Source organism: Pleurodeles waltl, chromosome 1_1 (assembly GCF_031143425.1).
Source record: "Pleurodeles waltl isolate 20211129_DDA chromosome 1_1, aPleWal1.hap1.20221129, whole genome shotgun sequence".
NCBI lineage: Eukaryota > Metazoa > Chordata > Amphibia > Caudata > Salamandridae > Pleurodeles > Pleurodeles waltl.
Window position 1 is genome coordinate 565,477,708 of NC_090436.1, and position 21,069 is coordinate 565,498,776.

Sequence of the window (21,069 nt, forward strand, 5' to 3'; positions counted from 1 at the left end):
CTTTTTCCTCTCCCTTTCTCCTCTCATGCATTCTCTCTTTCCCTATTTCTTGCTCTCTTCCCTCTCTTTCCCTATTTCTCTCTTCTACTCTTTCTTTTTCCTTTCTTTCTCTTGTTCTCCCCCCCCCCCTCGTTCTGTCTTCCTTACTCTTTCCCTTTATTCCTCCTTTCCTTCTAGCGTTTTATAATTAATCTAAGAACGCATGAGAAGTTTAATTTTATATTCCAAACACCGACCTTTGCTGAAAAATATCACACTGTTTCCATCGCGGCAGCTTGAGTTCTAAATATTTCGCTCGTGTGCGCTCATTAGATGGAGGGGTCCCCCTTTGGGATTCCTGCACTTGAAGTGAACTCTCCCTGGATGGCACTACTAAATGTATGCACAGCTGTACAATTTACTGTTCTTTGACATAGACGGGAGCGTTCTTAGGACATATATAACATAAACGCATCCATATGTTGGAGAGCAGTGATCTAAATGAGGCTACTAAATACATGCACATCTGTCCAGTTCGCCATTCTTTCAGGTATATGTAAGCACCCCTAGTACATATGTAGCGTAAATGCATACATGTCTTGTAGAGCGATGCTCTGGAAAACTAGACAGTTACAAAATGGCACCACTTTACTGTTGTTCACAGCGTATGTCTTTTCCCTCTTTATTGGTAACTTGGAAACCAACTAATTATTTATGTGCTGGAGGATATGCAGCGTAATTGCTTCATCTCTCCGGTACCCACAGAAGCTCTCACGATTCCTGCGCTGCTTGGGTAGGCCGAGAGGGATATTGTAATTGGCACCCCCATAGATCAATCCCAGTTTATTAACCACAAACACCCCTGGTAATCGACAGTCAGTGTGCAGTTCAAGGAGTGCTGAGGTCTCTGTGCCTTTCCCAGCCTGTGGGTGAATGATTGCCCCGGTGTTGGCATCAGTGCTTGTGTGTCCTCTGCTGATGTGCTCAGTGGCGTAACGAAACTTGAGGGCCCCCCTGCAAAGTACCTGGAGGGGGCCCGCTCTCCCTTGGACCCAGTCAGGGGCCTGCCGCCCGTGCACAGTGTACTGCACTGTGGGGTGGGGCGGGGGGGGCTGGAGCTCTCCCTCCCGCCCCCACCGCTCAGCGGGGCCCAATGTTACGCCTCTGGATGTGTGGGTCTCTGCCGTTTCGCTGACTATTGTAACACCTGATGTTAGATATGGTAATTAGCGACTAGACACTGGGGACTAGTCACCAGTGTAGTAGGGTATGTCTTATAGAGTCCATACATTACTACGACTGTCATCTTTCAGTCCCAACAGCTCTACAAAATTGTGTGATCCTTGGCAGTCTGTGCCACCTTCATGTGCCTCAGTTCCCACACAGCTGCCGAGGTTTGAGAATGCCTACTGTGAGAGGTGTGTAAATAAATTCGCAATTTAAACATTCACATATTTATAGAACAATATTTCAGTAAGATGTTGGCTTTCTGTGTTTAACTTTGCAAGCTAAGCTTAAGGCTTTAATGACTTCTTTTGCACAACTAAATCGAATTTAGTTGTTAAAAAAAGCACACTGTGTTCATCTCGAAATGCTGATTAACAAAAACAGGGTTCGAGGTAGCGCGTGTCTGCGGATTGTATTTAGGGATATTTATTCCCATTCAGAGTCGGGCTGGATCGTTCTGTTGGGGTAGGCCATGCCATGTTTGTATGAGGATGGGTTTTTTTCAAATGTCACACTGGGCAAAAAATGATCGACTTAAATGCAGCCTGTTATATTTAGCGTGGCTGAGATCAGTTCAGACATTCCACCCACACCTTTTTGTTTTCCTCTAAATTTGGCACAACAGGGCGATAGTTACTCTGCAGTGCTAATTGTAGGGGTTCAGAGAGGTAGGGTGGCTTTAAAGGGGGGACAGCCATTCCAAATGCATGAAACACCTGCAAACGCATTCATATGTGGATTTTCAAGAAGAGGCTTCACAGCCTTTTTCACTCAGAACACGTACATAAAATTGTTCACGGTGAATCCAGGAGTTGCTCTTTTTTAATGATTAGAAGGGAGCACATGATATGAGGGCTTTTCCCAGAAAAAAAAAACTATTTTCATTTTGGAAAAAAACGTACCTTTGCAAATCGCATTGCTTTCTCACATAGTGAACATTGGCAGTCATACACAGTCTGCCCTAGCCCCCAATGGAAAAAGAAGTGCACATGGACATCTGTGACCAACACAGGTTACATTGAAAACAACAAGTGACTTTTGTGAGCCCCCATATGTTGGAAATCTGTGTGATCGTATATCTACATATATAATATGCAGAATTGACTTTACAGGTTTGCAAAACTTTATTCAGCAGTTGTGCCATCAAAGTTCATTTATATAGCAAAAATATATAAAAACAAAAGTTAAAATTGCTGTTGAGAGAAAAAAATATAACATATATAACATGCATGTATCAAATCGAATGAATAAATAAGTAAGATAAAACATGCTAAAAACAAGCTAAAATATAAAATAAGCAAAGTGCATCATAGGTGGTGGCCAGAGCCAATCGAAATATGTTTGTCTGACCCTCCACATAGCCCCCAGAAACCTGAGACACCAAAGACCACCCATTGACTAGTGTCAGATTTTTAAATTCTCAGTGCCTCTCTGCACACCCTGACCCCAATGTTGCAACAGATTGGTAATATCCATTTTCCTGGCACAGTGGTATGAAGGACCGAAAAATAGCACATGTTCTGATGTTTCTTTCAAGACAGTACAAAAAGGGCACAGTCCTACACTAGGCCTAGGAGTACGCACCGAGCTGACGGTAAAGCTAGAGAGGGTCCCATATCTGAATTGCAGATAACGGTTTCTGGCAAGCGTACGCTCTATTATGTCTAAAAACTGCTTTTGCTTAAACACTTCCTTCTGCAACAGGAAAGTGGCTGTCAGAGAGCCCAAACTAGTCTGACTGTGGAAAAGGCTAGGCTTATGTTGCCAATAAGCTTTCTTAATTTGGACCCTGGTAATCGCTCTGGCCTCCATGGGGTTGCCCCAAAGGCATGCTAGACCAATATTAATCAGGGGTGTCTTCACTTGTTTCAGCCACAGGATATCACTACCTCCGGCAGACGTAGAATCCCAGACAAACCCAACTGATAAGAGAACAGTTCAGGGCAGGCCCAAACCCTCTATCAATACAAGATACGCCTTAAACTAACTTTACCCACAATGCTTTTTAGCCCCATATCCAGCCTCAGGGGTATCAATGACGTATTAATAAATAAACCCGTTAGGTGTCGCATAAAGCGATTTTTCAGCTACACAGAGGGTGTATAATTCCCTATACCCCCAAAGCTCGGCACCAAGAGCCTGATAGTTGTAGACTTGTAATGCTGGCGCAATAGGGCAAAAAGGTGAGGCTTGTGCATCTTTACTATTTCTCCTGCAATTTGCTCTAATTTAACTCTGCACCTTACCAGATGCTTCTGCCAATCAAAATGTTCATTGAGGGTTACTCCCGGATAGTCAAATGTACGGACACGTTCCAAAGGGGGACCCTCTAAGCATGTGGTTTAGATGTGTGTAACTGCAGGGGTTGAAGACCATATATTTGTTCTTTGCAGTATTTATCTCTAAACACCTGGGATTGCAAACAGAGTCAAACCTACCAAGGATTTTTTGGAGGAGCATAGGGGACCACAACAAGAGCAGTGTATTGACTGCAAACATCAGGGCTGGAACCATAATGGCTGCAAGATGCAGTGCATCTGGCTCACGATGGTCCACACAGTCCACCAGTTTGTTAATGAAAAGCATAAAGAGTGTGGGTGCAACAACACACCCCTGTTTATCCCCCTGATTGACTGGAAATGGGTCTGTCATTTCTCCTATCTGCCCACATCTAACTTGGGAAAAATTGTTGTCATGAAGCCTCATAATTATCTTCAACAAGTAGTGCGGGACCTCAATATCAGCCAGGATCTGCCACAGCTTGGAGCAGAATATGAGGTTGAATGTTGACCGAAGGTCAACAAACACCACATAGAGGCACCTCTGCCTTAAGAGAACGGATTTCCAGTATGACATCTGAAGACAAAGTACCTGATCTATTGTAGTAGTTTGGTATCTGATTCTGGCTTGTAAGGGGGTAGTACAGTATATACGTGGGGGTCATCCATTTTTGTAGTCTGCCCAATATAACCCTTGTGAAGTGTTTTTGGGAATTGTCTATAAGGCTAATCAGCCTATAGTTTGATGGAAGATCGCAGGCTCAGTTTAAAAAAAATAAGGATAATCTCAGCACCACTCCAGGAGGGAGGTATGGGGGCTCTCCTCATTATGGCACTAAAAATTAAAGCAAGGTAGGGACTGTAAACCTCAGGCCTGTCCATGAAGAGGTCCCCTTGTTCCTTATCCAACCCAGGGGCCTTTTGGAGAACTGCTTTACTTATTGCTAGAAGAACTTCCTCTGTGCTGTTATGTGGACAGTCATATTGGTTCTCAAGCGAGACATGAGGGTCTGCCATAAGTATCAATCCACGGGTTCCACCACAACCAGGGGCTCCAAAGACTTGGTTGAGGGATTCAGTAGACTCGGGGATAGAATATAATCTGGCAAATTGGACAAACCAATCTGAAATTTGTATATGATTTTCTACTGGGCAGGACCCTCCATACTACCTGTCATAACAATATTCCAGAAGGATCAGAATTTACCTCTTTTGATGCGGTTAGCAAACCCTCCCATGGCATAGTTTCCCACTCTCTCTTGACTTCCTGGATGTCAAGTTCATAGGCCCGTCTGGACACTTGTATCTTTGAACTATCTTGCTTTTTAATGGCACGGGATAACCCAGCTCTTGCATTGTTACGCTGTTTGCTGTACAAGGTGGGAGGTCCATGTCTCCTGACTGAGCGACTTATTTCCACTTGGAAAAAACTCTCTTAAAGTTTTAAACATTTGTAAGTGATTATTGCTAAGGTTCAGCAGGACTTCCCCCTCCATCATGGGCTGTTCCAATACTAACAGAGCTTCCCCTATACTATCAGCAACCAGTTTATATAATTTACCCACTGAATCTATTTATTAGGACATTGTGCTCCATTTTACCCTGTGTTATTTGTAGACAGTGTCAATCTTCTATCAAAAGGCTCATCACAAGTTAGGCATACAAAGAGAACTAGCATCTTCATGTCAAAGGCTAGTGCATTGTGGTCGCTATCTAAACGTGATATAATGTCCATATCAATTAGATTAGACCAATAGTCTATAAGACTAGTGCTCTGTTTGTGGTTGAACATGTAGTTGCCCTCCTTATCAGAATTTGTCCTACCGTTGCAGGCTCTTAGGCCCTAATTCAATGTAGAGGCATGTTAGCCTTAGCATCCTTGGCATAGTCTCCCCTACCTTTTTTCCTCTGCTTCCTATGTTTTGACTGTGTGCTGGACTTTGTTTTTGCTGGTTTTTGGTACTCTTGGCACTTTACCACCGCTGACCAGTGCTAAACTGCAAGTGGTCTCTATGTAAACTGTATTTGCATTTGACTTTTTCATTATTGGTATATTTGATTTACTAGTAAGTCCCTAGTAAAGTGCACTAGAAGTGCCAATGGCCTTTAAATCAAATGCTACTAGTGGGCCTGCAGCACTGACTGTGCCACCCACACGAGTAGCCCTGTAAACATGGCTCAGACCTGCTACAGCACTGTCTGTGGGTGCAATTTTAACCTGCCAATTCGACCTGGTAAGTGTACCCACTTGCCAGGCCCAAACCTTCACTTTTTGTATATGTAAGGCACCCCTAAAGTAGGCCGTAGGTAGTTCCATGGGCAGGGTGCAGTGTAAGTTAAAGGTAGGACATGTACTAGTGTGTTTTATATGTTATGACTGTGAAATACTCCCAAATTTGGTTTTCACGGTTGCAAGACCTATCTCTCTCATAGGTTAACATGGGGACTGCCTTTTAAATATCTTTTAAGTGTAGTTTCCCATTGGGAGCGTATAGAGATATGGAGTTTGGGGACTCTGAACTCACAATTAAAAAATACATCTTTTGGTAAAGTTGGTTTTTAGGCTGTCAGTTTGAAAATGGCACTTTCAGAAAGTGGGCATTTTCTTGCTTAACCATTCTGTGCCTCTGCCTGCTTGTATATTCCAAGTCTGGGTCACACTGAGTTAGGCTGTTGTGAATTCCCACTAGACAGTGATGCAAAGGGTGCTGGGGTGTAGCCTACGTAGCCTGATGAGTTTCCTGGGCTAGAGTAGGGAGGAAGGAGCGGACATTTATACCTGAAACGACTGTGCCTGTCCTAACACAATGCAGTCTCCAACCCCCTGGTGTGAGTCTGTGGCCAGGCTTGGGCAAGGCAGGATCTTGTGAACAACAGAGAATTTACTTTGAAGTTTGCCTGCTTCAAAGGCAGAAAGGGGTATAAGTAGTGGACCCAAAACCCAAAACTTTTAGAACACTTCTGGATCAAGAGAGACCTTGGCCAAGGAGAAGAGCTGGAGGAGGAGTACTACTCCTTTGCTGTGTGTGCTCTGCTAGGTTGGCCTGCAGTTGCTGCTTCTGCCGTTGAGAGGGCAAAGACTGAACTTTGCTGTGTATCCTTCTTGTGAGTTTCTCCAAGGGCTTGGACTGAGCTTGCCTCCTATTAAGAGGCCTCACGGACAACAAAGACTTCACCTACCAGCCTCTGGGTTCACTTGCAGTGGTCTCTAACTCGCCAGGTGGTACCTATTCCAGATTCTGGGCCCTTGGGAGTGCAAGCTGGTGAAAAACCAAGAAAAAACAATTGCACCAACTTCAGATGACACCAAGATTGACGCCACTGCCAGATCTCATGACACCTCTAAAACGTCTCTTTCTCTTCCAAAATATCAATGGACACCAATCCAAACGTTACATCTTTATTCAGTATGATGTACACACAGCCGGCTCAGAGATCAGTCCTCAGCAACTGTCACTTCGCCCATCTGCATTCCATTCCCCCATTCTAATTGTCATGGCAACTTCGTAAACACTGTAACTTGAGTATATAAATATATAACATATCTCCCTTATTAACAACATAAAACATAACGGTATCACAAAAATGATACATTAACTATTTACATGTTATATTAATACAATGTTTAAATTAATTCTCTATATCTTCCTGGAATTCTCCTTTGACGATTACTCCTCCGCAACTTTACTCTTTCATAACTTTTCCCTTTATATTTCATAACATCTTTATTTGCATCTGTTTGTTTTGTTATTAATTCATGATTGTCTTTTCCAAATTTGTTCGTTTCTACATCGCTACATTTCTCAACATTCCTTAGATTCCATCTCTTCCCATCATCCAAAATCACTGAATATTTCATTACTTTCCGAACTTTCTTAAGATCAGACCATTTTGATTCACCTTTCTTATAATCTTGGAATCTTCTTACTTTTTTAATTCCACACTGTTTTAGAAATTCCTCAAATTCTCTTGCTACAAATTGTGGACCATTATCAGAAACCAAAGTCTCCGGATATCCTTCTCGCCTAAACACTTCTTTACAAAATTCTATAATTGTTTTTGTTTTTACTTCTCTAACAAAAGTAACTTCTGGCCATTTGGAATAGTAGTCCATCAGCACCACAGCATACCTACTCTCACTTCCTAATATGTCAAAAGGTCCACACACATCTATACCCAATCTCTGCCAAGCACATTCAGGATAATCTATAGCTGTTATCGGCGTATTAACTGGACTGTGAGACTTATCACTATGCGCACGTGCAACACATTCCCTTACAAATCTTTCCACATCATGATCTAAACCTGGCCACCAAAAATCCAATTGAACTTGCGTTTCATGGCAGACATCCCACCATGACCCTCATGAAGCGCAGTTAATACTCTACACCGTAATGTTTTGGCACTAATAACCGATCACCACGTCTTAAAATTCCATTAATGCACGACAATTCTGTCCAAATAGACTTATAATTGAGATCTCATCTAATTTGTTCCATTCCCACTTCCAACGCTTTGGCAACAAATTTATTATCTTCTGACAAATTTCATCCTCCTCTATTGCAAGTCTCCATTCTTGTTCTGATAGTGCTTTGAGACTTGCATTTACTATATCTGCCACTAAGATATCATCTTCCTCCACATGGTTCATTTAATCTAATGTACATCGAGATACAAAATCTGCATTGACATTTTTTATTCCAGGAATATATTTTGTTGTGAACGTATATTCCTTTAATCTAAATAACCATTTTGCAACGCATGGAGTAGCCCTTCCTGCACCTTTTGTTGTAAATACATCAATTAATGGCTTATGGTCAGTCCAAAGTTCAAAATCGACACCCCATACAAAATTTCTAAAATGTTGAATACCCCACCAACACGCCATAGTTTCCTTCTCAGTTGTTGAATAATTTAATTCTGCACCTCTTAATGTCCTTGAAGCAAATGCAATTATTCTTTCATGACCATATTTATTCCTCTGCATAAGAACAGCACCTAGACCATACATGCTCGCATCAGTTGCAATAATTAGTTTATCACCCGGTTTATATGGTGCTAAGGCTATTGCATATTCTTAAAGGCTTTTTCACATTCTGTTGACCATACAAACTTACAACCCTTTCTCATTAATTCTCTCAAAGGTCTAACTTTATCCGCAAAATGGTCTACAAACTTTGAATAAAATTCAGCCAGACCTAGAAATGATCATAGCTGATCCTTATCCAGTGGATTTGGAGCCATCTCAATAGCCTCCATTAATTTATGTTTGCGTTTTATACCTTGTTCGGACAATGTATGACCTAAGTATTCTACTTCTCGAATAGCAAATTTGCATTTATTTAATTCAACAGTCACACCAGCTTTATCCAGTATGCACAACACATCATATAGAATTCTGTCATGGTCTTGTTTGTCAACACCCCAAATTAAAATATCATCCTGGAAAAATCTTACTTGTTTTACACCTCCCAACAATTTTTGCATCACACGCTGAAAAACAGCTGAGGCAGATGCCAAACCGAATGGCATTCTTTTAAAACGGAATGCACCTTCTGGCGTAACAAAAGATGTCAAATGACGGGAATCTTCATGTAACATAATTTGATGGTAAGCATTTGACAGGTCAATTGTTGAAAAATATCTTCCTTCAGACACACCTTATAACAACTCCGCCATATTGGGTAAATGTTGGCGATTAATCCATATGCACTTGTTTAAGTCCCTCAAGTCCATACACATCCTTATCTTTCCATTCGGTTTCCTTACAAAAACAATTGGACTTAACCAATCAGACGCCTCAATAGGTTCAATTATATCGAGTTTACACAATCTCTCTAATTCCTCCTTTAGAGGACCCCTCAATACCAAAGGTACACTTCTAACTTTGTGAGCTATTGGAGTAATATTTTCCTTCAATATAATTTTGTGCACAAATTTTTTTAAACAACCCAAATTTGTACTAAATAACATTGGAAATTTTTGTGCCCATGTGATTATATTATCAGAAGCTGTTGACAATACTTGATCTTCCCTATTAGGATCTAATGTAATACCTAAAGCACGTTGATCTCTCCATCCTAACAATAACTTTCCTTTATCAACAACATAAATCATACAATTAGCACTTCTGTCCTTAAATGATATTTTGGTTTCAAAACATCCAATTATCGGTATTTTACCTCCACCATAAACTTCAGGCTGAATGTGTGTCTCTTGTAGCTCCATGCCCCCCAAGTCATACCATACATCCTTACTAACCAGTGTATAAGGGGAACAAGAATCCGCCCACATACATATTTCCTTTCCACATATCTTTACAGAACACTTTGGAGGGTGATATTCTGTATCATAGGATTCTAGTTTTAAAATTTCTTCTCCGTCCTGAACCATCAACACTTCTACCTCATCTTCCGAGTCAGACTTTCCTTCCTCATAATTTTTATTAATATTACGTTGGTCCGTTACACAATTCACTTTGGTAATATTCCCTTCACTTCTACAGACTTTAGCAAAATGACCTATTCTTTTGCACTTTAACACTTCACTTTTATTGCAGGACAATTTCTAGCTGATGCTAAATGTTTTACACTCCCACAACGATAACATGTTCTCTTATAATTCTCATTCATTGTTAAGTTTCTTTTTTCTTCTTCCTTGAATTTATTTCTAAAGCTCGTCTCTCTTATTTTGCAAACACTGTCGCGATTATGTAATTCATTTACATACTTAGATGTATTTTCTACTCTTTTAGCCATAATAATAGCTTTTTCTAATGTTTGTTCTTTCATCCCTAGTAACTTTTCTTGAATTTTGACGTTACTCGTTCTATTAATTAATTGATCTCGAATAATTTTGTCTTGCAGACCTTTAAATTTACATGTAATGGCTAAATTACGTAAGGCAGCCACAAATTGATCAATAGATTCATCTACACCTTGTCTATGAGAATAAAATTTGTGTCTCTCTACAACTACACTTACTTTCCTACCGAAGTGTTCTTCCAGTGCTCCTATCGCCACATCATATTCATCTAGTAATTCCTCTTCCATATCCGAATTCTCAACATTGCTTTGATCTGTACCAATAATACCTGGTAATGTTTTTAAAACTTTTCTACCTTCAACACCCAAGTTGTGTTTCAATATGGCCAATTTCCTTCTAGCAGTGAAAGCACACCCATCCATTGCTTCTAGATAAGTTTCAAATGCTTCACGCCAATCTTCCTGTTGTATAATTGGGTTCCCAAGACCTTCTAAAAATATAGGTGGTGGTAAAATTGATTGCATTTTTTTTTATGTGTATATGTATGTATAAGTAGATTGTTTATTTTATTTATGAAAAATGTTCACAAAAATAAATAACTAACATAAACAAAGTCGTCACCGTTGTCTGCACTTTCACTTCTTTACACAAATAAGTATTTTTTCCTTTTCTATGGTAACACTGAACGGAAGTCCTTCTTCACTTTTAGTCTATTTATCAGCATAGGGTGCTAGCGTCAGTGCCAACAGAACAGCTACAAGAGTTTTCTGCGACGTTCTCTTCAAATCACAACAGGTGAGTTCCAGGTCTTCCTCTGTACACACGCTCAGTGTGTACCCTCAGGTTCTCTACTGTTGCTCGTCGAGTCAACAGCAAACATTGCGTGCTTCTCTGTGCTCGTGCTCCCCGTGTCTGCGCTCCACACGTCACATTCAACTTGTGACACGTTCCAAAGAAAACTCCTAGCTCCACAACGGCACAACACTAAAAAAAAAAAAAAACTTGTGTTTTCCCTCCACACACTCCGACAATGGCGCTCCGTCTTTCCGCGATGTTACACAAATGCGTGTACACTACTCCACAGATTTCCTCGGCTATGCAATAGCTGTAGCCCGGTCAAACACGCGTCGCCTCGTTAGCCAAAGCACACAGTTCCCACGCAGATGCCACCATGTCTTCTCTGCTTCTCCTCACGAGTATGCCAATACTTATTCCAAGAGACCCACTAAACAATAGTGGTAATTAACACAGTGCATACCATTGTTTCCTGAGCCGGCTGTCATCAGTTGATCCCACCTTCGTCGCCACTAAAACGTCTCTTTCTCTTCCAAAATATCACTGGACACCAATCCAAACGTTACATCTTTATTCAGTATGATGTACACACAGCCGGCTCAGAGATCAGTCCTCAGCAACTGTCACTTCGCCCATCTGCATTCCATTCCCCCCATTCTAATTGTCATGGCAACTTCGTAAACACTGTAACTTGAGTATATAAATATATAACAACCTCCTGCAACTGAAGCCATGGTCCCTGCTGGAGAACGATGACCCTGACTGACTATGCAGGCCCAATGTCACCCCAGACTGGCTGAAGTCCATGACTCCATGAGTCCCGAAGTGTTGCGTCACCGATGTCTATGACTCCCGACTCTGCCGGAAGTGTAAGGAACTGATGCTTCGCACTGACGCTGCCTCATCGCTACAGCTCTGCAGCAAGGACCCAATGCCTCGGACCGACACCTCTGCTCTGCAGCCCCAGAACCGACGCTGCACCGGATCCAACAATGCCTCCATTCCTGTCTCCGTGAACCGGCATGTTTCCTCATTTGCATAGATTACTGTACCGCAGGGTACGTGCCACTCCGTGACTGGCCCCATTGGCGTCGGATTGTTGGGAACGGCTCTGTCACAACGCCATATTGTCATCAAATTCAAGCATTTCTGTTTCTAAGTGCTAAAATGAAGTTTAATCTTTAAAAATTCATAACTTTGCTTGTGTATGTTGGATTTTTATCGTTTTAGTCTTGTTTTACTCAGATAAATATTGGCTATTTTCCTTACATGGTGTTGAGTCCTTTGTGGTATTTTGCACTGTTGTACTGTGTGTGATTGTACAAATACTTTACACACTGCCTTTTAGATAAGCCTGGCGGCTTCCGCCAAGCTACCAAGGGGGTGAGCAGGGTTGCTTGTGCAGTCATTGACTGGTGATGGTCGGTTGTGGCTTTAATCCAGTTTGTACTCCAAGAAAGGAAGCTCATTTTTTTTAGGTCGTCATAGGGGAGCCAACGTTTTACAAATGTTCCAACAGCCAATGGCAAGTAAAAAAAACAAAAAACCTCTGCTGCCCAAATCCTTCAGAAATGGCTGGATCTGAGTTTTATTTCTGGCATACTTTGTACTCTTTTGGCTTCTCAGCAGCCATGCACAGAAAGGCAAGGTGAACATATTCCACCTGTTGCTTCTGATTCTTGATACAACTTCTGTCCCATGAATGCCTCCAGTCTACACGTCATGGTACCTTGAGTGGAAAGAGTCGGGGTGCTTCCTTGAAAGGCTTAAATTGTGGCGAAAATGTTTGTCACAGTTACTTGTGATATTGCATAGTAGGTATGTGTAGATGATTATACACTACAGGGTCAGCAAATAATAATAATACTGTTGCCCTCCCAAAATGTGATTGACACGTCCACAGATCCAACTATGTGTATCGCGGAGCTCTGCCGGTGCGAGAGTAGATTCACAGTATGGAGCAGAACACAAGTCCTTTGAGAGCAGCCAGGTGAGCTGTATAATGCTACAGTTCTTGTGCAGCAGCTTTAGAAACAGCATCTTAAGTCTCAAACACCCGAATTAAAGAGGAGCAGGAAATGAGGGTGGAGTGCAGTTTTCCTTTTAGTTTTTAGTCACACAGATAAGTGTAGTGTTGTTGGCGTGTCCTCATCTTTGCACTGCCATGTTTGGGAGATAGGACTGTCAAAGGCCTGTTCCGATATACTATACCAATACATCACCACAGAGGCAAATATACATTGGATAATGTGCCCTGACCTGTACATCATCAGGATATTGCAAGACACTGAGGAGATCCATGACTAAAGAGAGGCACATGGCCTGTTGATGAGCGCCTTTGTAAGGTCGTAGACCTCACACGTGAGATATCATACCCCTATAATACACCGAACCGTGTCAAGAAGCCTTTCTGGTATGTGAGCACTTCAGAAGCCCCTCTATAATAAATGGGTCGTAGCAAAGGGTTTCTTTAGAATTCGCAGCCTCTTTTTGTCTGAGAGGCCACAGCAGTCCCCTTAGTCAGTGTGCACAACTTTCTTATCTGAAAGGCCTAAATACCCTGGCTTTAGCAGCAGAAGGTGATGCTGTTGTGCGCTGTTTTCACTACTTTCTGGGATGCTGCGGCAGGTAAATGTGCTGCCTCTCCTCTGCTGGACTGGTAAGTCCTGTTGCAGTGTCACTACTCACTTAAATACTCTATTACAATCAAGAACATTCTCAGGAAGATTCTGATAGTGTGCTTGCAGTAAGAAAACAATCACCACATAAACATAGGGATATTGGCATCTCCCATCTTCTTTTATTTATCTGATTGGCTGGGATACCCAGTCTGGGGCAGCCACGCGCAATACTAATCTAGCATAAGATAACATATCCTAACGTAACATCATAACATAAGTATAGCAGAAGAGTGACCGCAGGTAGAAAACAATTAGAAGAAGCTCAACTTAAATATTAAAGTTCCTAACGATGTTAATAATAAAATAATGGTTTTGGCAGCCTTAGCAAGCACTGAATTGTAATGACCTCTTCGGCAGGGAGTGCGCACCAAGGCATAGCGCGCCCCCATGGCAGGTGCAGGCTGGATCGGACCGGTTCGAGGTGGCGGCCCAACAGTGGGTGCTGCGCAAATTTTAAAAATTGCGCTCACCCCATTAGGTGAGCCGATTGGTTGATGGGGGCATGGTGGGGGCTCCTGGGGTGATCGGCAGGGGCAGCCAGACAGGGGTTAAAAGGGACTGCAAGACCCTTGAGGGTCGTATTGTTCACTTGACCATGGCTGCCTCTGACAATGGATCGCAGATGCAAGTGCACACCTCCAGAGGACTGGAGGAATTCTGTGGGAGGGAAGGAGTCATGTTTGGGCACAAAGCAGGTGGACAACCTTGGCATCAAGAATACTAGTGCAGGCGAACTCAAGACGGTATCAGAAGCCTTTTTTGCTCAAACAAGGGTGGCGGTGCTGTGGGTGTAGAAAAGGTGCTCGGGACGACCACTACCATGAATGTCCATAGCTCCCCCCATGGTACTCCATTACATGGCCCTGTGAATTTGGGGGGATGGAGACTGTGCTAGGGGGCCAAGGTATGGCCCGGTTGCCCAGGACCATCCCCTTCGGGTGCCAGGGAGATCCCTTGCTTAGGGTTGGCTCTGGCATGGTTGGTTTGGGGGACAGTTTTCATGCTGGCCCGCGCCCCCTCTATCTTGAGGGGGCAATTGAGTCTTGCCTTGTGAAGTGTAACTTGTTTTGGGGGCACACGGCCCCCCAGTCTACAGTCCAGTAGATGCCACAGTTGCCTGGTCGGTGGACAACCAAGACTCCTTTAAAGAACAGAAATTATGACTTGAGATGCATGTTGTAAATAAATATTGGAAATTAAGGATGAAAGAATATACAGTAAAATGGGATGATGTTTTTTACGTTGTGTTTATGTGGTTATGAATAAATATGACAATTGTTATATTCTCTATTGCAGGAAGGTTACAGTCTGCTTTGTCTACTGTAAGGTTGAGGGGCGGGTGGGTGGGGCAACAAATTAATGACGCTCCTTCAGGGGAGAAGATCACAGATTTGGAACCAGTGTGAATTATTTGATTATTTGGTTGAAGGTCTCGGTACGGTCCCCCACCTGTTACTATTCCTCAATTCACAAAATGTGATGACTAAACACAGGAAACGAACTATTGGATGGGCAGTGTTTGGCCTAACCAAAAGGTATTTTCCTAGACAATAAATCTTTTCCTAGGCATTAGTGACCATAAAAACAAGTATCAAAAAGCCATCCTCGCTAGGCCAAGTATCTAATACTGGCATCCCATAGGTTTATGCATGTTGACTGATAAAGACATGTAGGGCCTGATTTAGAACTCTGCAGATGGGTTACTCTGTCACAACGGTGACGGAAATCCCGTCTGCCGAAATATAAATCCCATTCTGTAATATTGGATTTAGTTTTTTGGCAGACAGGATATCCGTCACTGTGGGATGGGGTAACACACCTGCTGAGTTCTAAATCAGGCCCATAGTCACTTGATATGAAAAAAGAGGTTGAGTATTTTCTGAGGAGGCACCTCTGATCTGAGACTTGACCCAAACACTGAACTTTTTTCCATGTAACTCTACCCTTGCCTCTCCTCATTCGCTGCTCCTGTGCACCCTGACCACTATGTTCCTATTCTGTCCCTGTAACCATCCTGACTCCCACAATGCTCCATTTCTCACCATGTAGCCTCTCAATAAGTGTTCTGCCTCAGTCCCTGGCCTCCCCCCCCTCCCTGGCCCTGTGTTGCCTGCTGAGATGTCTCCTTTCCTAGACTGTGCCATCCAGCTTTTCTTCTACCCTACTTCCTATCCCCTTCTTCATCCCAGGTCCTGCACCACTCTAACCACTGTTCTACACTCTGTACCGCTAACTAGTCCCTGCCCACCCTGCTTTATGTGCCTCGGCCACACCTCTGTACCTGTTCCGCCCAAGCGCCTCTTGGTTCTCCCTGCGTAGTGTCACTTCCACCCACAGAATCCATCTTTCAACTCAGGAAGCACCTGACAATGTGTCTGATGCAGTGGGTGGTGTGTTCGATGTGGGGGTCAGTCATAGTTGAAGACATCTCATCAAAATAGAATAAGACCCTCTAGACATATACTCCAAACGTGAATTTCGTCCCAGATTGTTTCTATATTAATGTGCTTGTCTACTATCTGCTCCCTGATAGAAAATTTCTGCTATTACCCCCGGATTGGAGCTGTCAGTGCAGTAACCCCTGGATCAAGCTTCTTTAGCGGCATCCTGCTCCCCGGTTATGCTGACTTTTACTGCTTAGCCAGGGTGTTGGACCCCATTTTTCTTGCTTGCAATAGGACGCAAAATACCCTTGGTGTATGCCACTCTCTGATCTCCTTGTGTGTCAAGTAGGGGGAGCCGTTGTTCGATAAGTTATTAGTTCAGAGTCAGACAATAAATTATGGAGAGAAAAAAAGTAGAACCAGTATAGACTACCTAAACCGAAACGTCATCTCTGGCTCTCTGTGTGTTCGTTTTATGTGTAAACTAATCCTGCTGCTTTTCCTTATGTCTTTGAAGGTATAATGAAAATTCCAGGTATCTTTCGAATGAGTGTCTTGACGCGCCCGAGCAAATTATATCATCAGACTCGCCAGAATTTTCACTGGATATCCGCATGCCTGGGGTGACTCCGCTAGAGGTGAGAAATTAATGAATCTATTATCTGTAACCCCATTTAACTTTACTCTGTATCCGAAAGCAGCCACGGGCGGCAGAATAGCACATAGTTAGATTAGAAGAGGGCTTGGCCGGCAATGGGCCTCGCGCTCCACTTTTTAACGAGCGGCGCATTAAACCGGATAAAATGAAGCCCCGCAAGCTTCTAAGGCATGGTTCGTTTATTTACAACGCCACTTTCCCGAACTTTCAGCATTAGCAGAGATGAAGAGCTGAATAATTTTGTAAATCCAAGAAAATAATCATCATAATCACTGCAATGCATAATGTAGCAAGCAAGAAGCAATTATCTTTAATAAACTAAAATCTTTCCCCGCAGGGACGGTTAATCTTCATTAATGAGCTCCTATATATTCGTATGAATCCCCGGCATGGAGGGGGCTTGTCCGTCGTTTATGTCGTCATTATAGAACAATTACCGTTCCAGGGATGCAGTGCTTCCGGTAGTAACACTGCACCTGGAAACACGAGTGCTGCCTGAAGAAGTATAGAACGAGCGTGGCCTAGGTGTGGAACTACCTCCTTACCCGAGTTACACACTTTGAAGTGGTGGGTACCACGGCAATACCACCAGCCAACATTTCTGCAGGAGCAAAGGTGTGGCATTACAGCACTAGTTGAAATCCCCTTTCAGGTGTAAACTCTTGCTCGCGCAGAAATTAGGACTTCCGGTCCAAGGTTTAATGAGCTGAGAGATTGCTTTATTTTGAGTCTCTGTTCAGAGTGTCCCCGTCTCGCTGCCTGTGTCTAGAGACGTTGCAGAGGGAATTCACTCTCTCGGATGCTGAAATGTCAGCACGATGCCGAGACAAAATGTCTTTAAGATGCATGTAAAATGCTCACATACGTCGCTGTCATATTTACAGGGTGTTTCATTAAGCGCAAGACTCCGTGATTAATTTCTTTTGATACAGCCAGGCAGCGAGGCGGGATTTATGCGCGTCATTAAAAGATAGCACTTTCTCTCTGAAGGGCTCTGAGGGCTTGTGAGGGAGAGGGCTGCTGTTGTCAGGCAGCAGCAGACGATGACTCATTGTTGCAGACAGCATTTTTCTGTTAAATACTAGAAAACATAGAACTTATTCTTTATAGGGTAGAGCGCAGTTTTACCACAGCGTCACCGTATACCAGGGACAAAAAGAGCCTGGCTTCCATGCACGGGCGGTCTGACCTCTCTGCCACTCTGGTGGCCCGTGTGGGTTACAGCCTAGGTGGCTGCTTTCATGGCTTCCATTACCCAACCGTGAAAGCCACCAGAGCCCCCATTCTAGTCTAGTTGAACATTTTTGCCAGGTCCCATTTTGGTTTCAGTCCATCCCTGCTTCTCTGTGACACAAGATATGTTTAGAGCAGCACATCAGTGGACACCAGTAAGCCGGGCAGTGTAAGTGCACAAAATGTTGTAGAATTTCCCAACATCTAAAAGATCCTACCCAGTGGCAGGAACTGGAAGCTTCTGGCCTAAAAATGGTACAGTGGGCACTGTAAATTATTTGGTGCTTAGGCGTGACATATTGTGTGGATATTCAAGAGTGGTGCTTGGTGAAGGTAGTTTGTCTAATAGTGCAAGTGAGTAGCCGAGGTTTAGGCAGGATTGTAGGTATTCACTGAATGAGGTCTCAGAGGGGTCATAGGATTGCAAAAGTTAACATAGTTGGTAGTGCTAGTGAGTTTTCCTGGTGTTCACCTCTCTCATTGGCTTAATCGGTGCAATTCATAGGATTGCGTTCATTTCTTTACATCACTATCGACTGTCCATGTTTGTACATCCTCTGAAATGATAGGCTGAGATCCGAGACTACGAGCTTCCTGTACACTGAATATCGCAATGTTGATTAAGTATATAACAAATTACATTAAATGGCCAGGAAGCTACCCGAAACGTGCATGTAATTTTCTTTATCTTTTGTTGAAAATCTCAATAAAAAGGAAAAAAGTGAGATAGAGCGCATATCTATGTCCACATTGGTATTGTACTCCAGAATGCTGTGGGTCTGTCATTATTGACTGGTCGTCTGGGAGTAAGCTGGTCCTGTGTGGAATATTTTCCACTATTGTCAGAATTTGGGATTCACACTCATGATGAATTTAATTCCTAAATTCATGGTGTGTGTATATATAACATGTGTGGTTTGCTGTGGGCTCAAAATCTCTGAAATACTTTGCCATTTGATCCCTCACTATTTAAAACTTGTGATACCGTTAAGCACATAAGCCCATTCAAGTGCTTTAATCTGTTTTTTTCTTTTTACTGTGTTCCTTCTGTTTCATATAGTTCTTTTCATTCCCTAAGATTTGGGGTAAAGTCACCTTTGTTACTATACGTTTTGCATCAACAGACTTACTCATGGCCCCAGAAATATGTTTCACTTTATTTTGTATTTGTGCTATGCAGAAAGGTGGAGAAACATTAATCTGTTGGTGACTTGTGGTGAATCTGCATCTTGGAATACAGTATACGTTAGTATAAAAATGTGATTTATTGCTCCATCATTATAATAGATATCACATTTTGTAGTTCATAAATGTGTTCACTTGGAAGTGAATTGTTAAAGCAGTCTTTATTCAGCTATCCAAAATGGTGCAAATTACTCAAGCATCGTCTAAGAATTACATTTTTCATTGCATTAAAGAAATCAGGGCATATCCCACACTCACACTCACAAACGCTCGTCAAAAGTGTGATTAAAAAAAATACTCTGTACGTTTTTTGGTCTTCCACCCTCAGGTAGCTACATATAAAATAGTGTACAGCTTAAATGGGAAATATATAAAAAAGTTAAGTTGATCAGTAGCAAATGCACTATGCTCAGGGCCATTGCAATTATGCAATTGTGTGGCCTTGGCAATTTTTGCATAGTTATAGATTTGCTGCATTTGCCACATAATCCATCGTCAGCTGCATAATCTTCAGATTTTAACAAAAAAAAATGTTTCCACCTCAAACGGTTCAAACGTTACTAAAAATGAAGCGTCACATGTTGTTAAACAGTGGAAGGTAGTTTGCAAAGCTGAAATAGTCACTTCTCTGTTGCTTATTGCTACATTTGGGTGTTAAACTGGTACTAATGGGGTGTAACCAATGCCTTTACAGTGTTATCAAGTTGAAAATGATGAAATAATGCAGTAATACTATTGCAAAACGTGCCGCATTATGCCACATAATTTGCCTTTCCTTGCAGCTTGATTTACTCAACCCTGCTGCATAATTTGGACGACTTCTGCTGTATAATTCCAGTGACCTGACCATAGTACGTTATGAGACCGCTAATAGTTAATGTACCGCGGAGGCCTGGGTGTAACCAGATAGCCAAAGAATTAAATCTTGGTTGGTGCAGTGGAAAATAGTGGCTTGTGTATTTTTTGTGGTAAAAGGTCTCAGCCTGTGACAGAAAGCATTGTGAATATGTAAGCCTTTGTAAACTTGCATTATATGCAGTGTAAAATACACTGCTGCAAAATGCGCAAAAATGTTTAAGATAAAATGGCGCTTCCAAAATATAGATTTTGTAACACCCAGACTGTGCACATTTTTTTGTTTGGTTCTATAGCTGTCCCTTCAAAGAAAGCACTTCACAGCTCAGCTGGTAACTCCAATGCACTACCACTAAAAAAGATAAAATCTTTCTCTTCACAAAGCCTCAAGTAATTCCATCAGTTAAAGCCAGTTTAGGTTTGCAGATTAACCAGTTGTACACATTTATTTGCATTTCGTTCAGACAAGGCTTGTTTATTGTTTAGATGTCTGCCTGCCTTCTGTTTCACATCACAGTTGGTCCCCTGAATGATACTTCAGGAGGGTTGTTTCACATTTTGATAATTTAATATTTTGCTGTGACCCATTAATGAAAATTCCTAGATTGCTGGGATATATTTGGATTTAAGACTAAGCACTCTAAACCATGTTCAACCCCAGCATAAAAATCTGCTAAATTACCAATTCAAATGTAATGACTTAATATTGGTAATTTTGGATTGCTCCTATTTTTAATTCCACCGGGACTGTGATAATATGATGTTACATTTTTGTGACACAGAGTTTTGAGATTGTGAGTTTGTGGCGAAAGGGAGTTACCCTGTGAGTAAAGGTATGGTGGTCATTTTTATGCAGCTGAGCCTTTTGTCTCTGACATATGATGGGCCCGCTCCTTCGTAAACAGATGTGAGAATGACATTGTTATTAAATGGGTTTTTGTGTCTGACTGAGATAGCAATAACACGTTTTATCCTTATTTTATAAATTGGTGAGATATTGTCTTTTAACATTTTAAATGTAATAACAC

General features: G+C 42.2%; 1 protein-coding gene across 15 annotated transcripts in view; it reads left to right on the plus strand.

Moving 5' to 3' along the window:
* The window catches only part of PAM (peptidylglycine alpha-amidating monooxygenase), a 1,007,326-nt gene that overhangs the window by 332,663 nt on the left and 653,594 nt on the right, over nt 1-21,069 (plus strand). For all 15 annotated transcript variants that reach the window (XM_069226162.1, XM_069226060.1, XM_069226139.1 and 12 more), the window contains one exon: nt 16,628-16,748. In XM_069226162.1, coding sequence (XP_069082263.1) covers nt 16,628-16,748 — 121 coding nt within the window. The remainder of the gene's footprint in view (nt 1-16,627; nt 16,749-21,069) is intronic.